The sequence below is a fragment of the Rhodnius prolixus genome, unplaced genomic scaffold (assembly GCF_049639745.1).
Source record: "Rhodnius prolixus isolate KJV_2025 unplaced genomic scaffold, Rpr scaffold_18, whole genome shotgun sequence".
Taxonomy (NCBI): domain Eukaryota; kingdom Metazoa; phylum Arthropoda; class Insecta; order Hemiptera; family Reduviidae; genus Rhodnius; species Rhodnius prolixus.
Window position 1 is genome coordinate 2,619,879 of NW_027411636.1, and position 4,373 is coordinate 2,624,251.

At 32.6% G+C, this 4,373-nt stretch overlaps 1 protein-coding gene across 2 annotated transcripts; it reads right to left on the minus strand.

The window, feature by feature from the left end:
- Window positions 1-1,217: 1,217 nt before the first annotated feature.
- On the minus strand, window positions 1,218-4,322 carry LOC141462131 (protein PBDC1). Of its 2 annotated transcripts, XM_074143747.1 has the most exons (5): window positions 4,091-4,318; window positions 3,942-4,004; window positions 3,583-3,642; window positions 3,365-3,505; window positions 1,218-1,596 (listed from the first exon to the last, which is right to left on the minus strand). In XM_074143747.1, the coding sequence occupies exons 1-5, from the start codon at window positions 4,115-4,117 to the stop codon at window positions 1,378-1,380; spliced, it is 510 nt and encodes a 169-aa protein (XP_073999848.1). In that variant the 5' UTR covers window positions 4,118-4,318; the 3' UTR covers window positions 1,218-1,377. The 2 variants fall into 2 exon arrangements, with proteins under 2 accessions (XP_073999848.1, XP_073999849.1); XM_074143748.1 differs by lacking the exon at window positions 3,583-3,642 and having other exon boundaries at window positions 4,091-4,322.
- Between the last annotated feature and the right edge of the window lie 51 nt (window positions 4,323-4,373).

A 4,373-nucleotide genomic window follows, 5' to 3' on the forward strand; every position in this document is an offset into this window, starting at 1 on the left:
TGTGCCGTCACAATTTTATAAAGCTACAAGAGCTGAGTAGTTCTAAGAAACGCCACTAGACAGCATATGCGTGTTTTTTCAGAATTAGGTTGAAACCTTAGTTAGTCTTGAAACGTAAAAGGTGAATATGTTTAAATTATTGAGATTCATACCTAGTCAAAATAAGTATTTACATGCTAATTAGCTTATCTGTTCAAGCACAGAACTTCGAAATCTACCTTAAATTAGTGATTATTTTGAGCGTTCTATTAATTTTAGATGCAGTGACTCCTAGCATCTTTGTTGATCTGTTTCCTTGGATATGCAGCGACAGCTTACCTCTATTCAATCTTTATATAAATAAACTTATGTGAATTTCTGTAATACAAACGTATTCTACAGCTGATTTTAGTGTAGCATTTATTAAAATCAAAGAATTCGTAATAACGTGAGCTTTAATACATAAATTACAGATTCATAGTTTTCTTTAGTAAAGAAAATGTAGAAAAAATATATATTAAGACTATTTCGAAGTATAACCCTTGGAAAGATTAAATCTTCCTCATTTTTGTACACCAATTCTGTTTCAAATTTAACAATTTTCTTGACTGATTTCTTTTAAGAACTACTGCTGATATATTATTTTAAGATTATGATTTATTAATTTTACATCATTTTACATTAATGATGGTGCAACAATTTCAGCTCTAAGGGCATTAGGCTTATATTATTATTTTTATAGCTAATTCCGATTAAACTTTATATTTTCCTAAACTAGTTCCACCTCTATACGTTTTCCTGAAAGAAAATCAATGACACTTCTTTTTTTAGTTGCCTACCACTGTTTTTTGAAAATCGTCTAAAAACCACTTTTCGGACTCAGGGCATCACAGAAGTGATTTTTCTAGTAAAAGTAGAAAGTAAGTAAAGTAATTGCCTATTTTTTTCAGGCGGGCTTTACGTCTAACTACCAAATTAGGTGTCGTGGACGGAGGCGACTAACAAACATACTTTACTGTAAATTTCTTTTATTAACCATTAAATGAAATCCTAGGCCTAAGACCGCGAATTGAACCCAGTACCACAATACATCTTAGCTTAACAGGTCTCGCCTCTAACCGCTCGGCTACCGTGGCGCCTGATATTTCTTGTGAAAAAATTAAAATCGAAAGTTCGACATGAAAGCAATACTTCCTTTACCTACTGAGAAGAAAAAGGTAAATAAATTAATAATCAGCTGATTAGCCCATTCTTTGTTTATTTACATGTTTCTCTTTTAGTTTCTTGAACAATTTTTAAAAAATATATATACACATATGTTATGTTTAATAAAATAAACTGCTTTGATAATATAAATACAAAAATTCATTTAAAAAAGCAGTTAAGAGATTATTAAGATTATTCCTTCTTCTTTGTTCTGGACGGTTTGAACTTGGTTCGAATCGCATCATTATGCCCTTCTCTGTTTCTGGCAATCTCTATGGCAAAGAACTGTATCCTAGTGACTAATATGGAATTCTTTTCAGAATAATCTTCAGATACGTCCGTTCTAATCAGCGTACCAAAACTGTAATCTTCAACTTCTTCTTTGAATTGTTCGCAAAATTCTCTCCATTTCTGAAATAAAATCAAAGAGAGAAAATGGTAACAGTTTCTTTCCATAAGGTTATGGACAAGGTGTTTTATTTTTTTAGATATCCAGAAATAACTGCATATTTATATATTTATGGAGCTGAAAGTTATTCAACGACGGCAGCATTGGACTTGGAAAAACAAAGAAAATAAGTGGAAATGTTGAGATATTTTGAAATACCGAGACTTATGATAAAATCTAAACTGAACGTTTAAGTTGTAGTGAAATTCGCTGAACAAATTGATATTGATAGGGTAACCGTGATTTTGACGTGAATACGTCTTTAAATTTGAATCATATGGTGGCAATCCAAAAAATCAAATGATAACAAAATCGGGGGATACAGTTTGGTATTATAGTTTCGAATCTATCGTCTACATCCAAAATTAAATTAGACCACTGGATAGCTAAAGGATCAAAGAATTCATTACGATTAGCGAGGACTGTGACGCATCGCGCGCGGTCGAGGGGGAAGCGCCGACATTTTGAGATAATTTTGCTGCGTATAGAGATTTGCAATTAGAATAACTTTTGCTTTTGTTCTTTTAAGTTTTAATCGTTAGCTGTCGTCTCAATCTATCGCTTGTGTATAAAATCTTAGTGTAAAATAGGAGCAGTTAATAATAAGGTGTTAGAATAAAAAAATATCAAAAATATATAATGTTGGCCTATACGCGTCGAAAAGCCAAAACCAAATACAGAGATCGTATACGGTTGGAAAGGGCTTCTCAAGAACAATCGAATGGTAAAAGTCGCAAAGCCGGTGGAGTCGCCATATATCGCAACATCAATAGCTTTCACTGATTGTAATAGAGTTAACATTGATATTTCGGAAATTTATTTGGAAATGAAAGACGCAAAAGCTGATGATGTCTGTCTAGTAAACGAAAAAGGCCAATGGCATCTTCAAATTCGTACTCGGGTGTGTGTATATCCATCCGGGCACAGCGTTAGCAGAAATTAAACTCTTTATGTTTTACGATCGTTGTTAAAATATTCCAAAAACATCTCTAAAATTATACCCGATTACACCTTACTACACCAATTATGATAATTGGAGACTTTAATGTTGATGTCTCTTAAAACCGCTCATTGCCCGACTTCATGCTCAGCGAGTTCAATTTGTCTTATATTGAAACTTCTCCAACAACGTTAGGTAATACCTATATTGATTTAACGTTTACCAGAAATCTCGATGTATCTTGTATGCCATTTGTGTCATACTTTTCGAATCACAGACCTATAATTAATAAAGTTATATTGTAACACAGTAATTATTTGTTTCCTTGATTTCATCCTAAATACATAAATAAAAATATTTTTTATACAAAATATAACCCGTTACGTAAACGTATTCACGTACAACACACGGCCGGGTCCAAGACGCAGCCACAGTATTTTTTTCCCCATTAAATTGAAAAACATGAAATAATTTTGAAAAAATAAAACACTTAAAACCTTCAGACACAGACGGCTAAATAACAATCCTACTAAATAACACGCCAAATTAGCTTCCCATTACAATCCTCCAATTCTGCTTTCTCTTATCCTGAATACACACGACTAACTTTCCTTGAACACTCGCACCGATGGCCTCGTAACCATAAAGTCGATCGTCGACCAGGACCACGTCATATTACCACGTTAAGGCATGCATAAGATTTGCCACTTCATCAATATTTCACTTTGGCATCAATGTAAGCAGTTACAAAATGAAATGAAAAAAACAAAACAAAATCCTTGTATACCTACTTTTTTCCCATCAGCACTTTTCAACTCATCCTCGATTAATACGCGTACATCTAAATTAGGAAATTCTTGTCGAAAAGTAGAATAGATTTTATCATCTCTTGGAGTCAACCGTAGTGACCTTGGGTCTACTGAACATAGTATCTAGAAGGATATTATTCATTAACAAAAACTTGTCCAGCTACTGAACTTAAAAATGGGGGGAAAAAAACATAACTTACATTAAAGTAAATTTCAGCATGTTCGTAAGCTTTCATCGCCCACATTACTTCTAATTGTGGCTGTAATACAATAAAAAATTTGTCTCTTATTATTGACAGAAAAAGAGCCTTTAGCACGCAACAGTGCTTGTGTGACTCAAGAAAATATGAGTGCAATTATATGCTTTTAGTTTCTTGATTCACAACCGGCAAAAAAGTACTTCACTTTTTCATCTACATTGCACTAATAGGAACTATGTAAAAATACAACGCATTTACTAAATAAAGAACACGAACTTGTCAGAAAAATCCACTGTTCAGAAAGCCTCTAAATACGGTGAAACTTCATCGTTAATCGCTTCACATAAAACTGTACTTACATCATTTTCAAATTCTTCAGCTGGCCTGGACAGCACATCAAGACCCATTGGCTCCTTTTCAGCCTTCAAATAAAGTTGTTATTGTTATATAATTTTTATAAAATAAAGTAAACATTCAAGAAAATAAAAATAGTTTACATTGAAATTACCTGATTGTTTAAAAGGTTGGACGACATTTTTGCAATTTTATCTTACAGAAAATTAAGTTCATTTATAATCTTCTGAGAGTAGTTTTTATTGGATTTCCTAAAACCCTAATGTAATAAATAAGGAAAGAATTTTCAAGGAAATTAAGATAAATTTTAGTTAATATTAAAGCTAAGTGAGTGAAAAAGTAACAGTAATCGTTCTCATAGGTAGAACGTTCCTAACATGGTTATCCCTCCAATTTAGAGAAGAGGTTATACTAAATAATCCAGCTGTAGATGATAT

Excerpts from the sequence above, each read along its gene's own strand:
- LOC141462131 (XM_074143747.1), bottom strand. The coding sequence starts at position 4,117 with ATGTCGTCCAACCTTTTAAACAATCAG. Across the intron at positions 4,005-4,090 it reads CCAACCTTTTAAACAATCAG|GCTGAAAAGGAGCCAATGGG; the intron begins GTAATTTCAATG and ends CTTTATTTGAAG. Across the intron at positions 3,506-3,582 it reads ATGCTGAAATTTACTTTAAT|ATACTATGTTCAGTAGACCC; the intron begins GTAAGTTATGTT and ends ATATCCTTCTAG.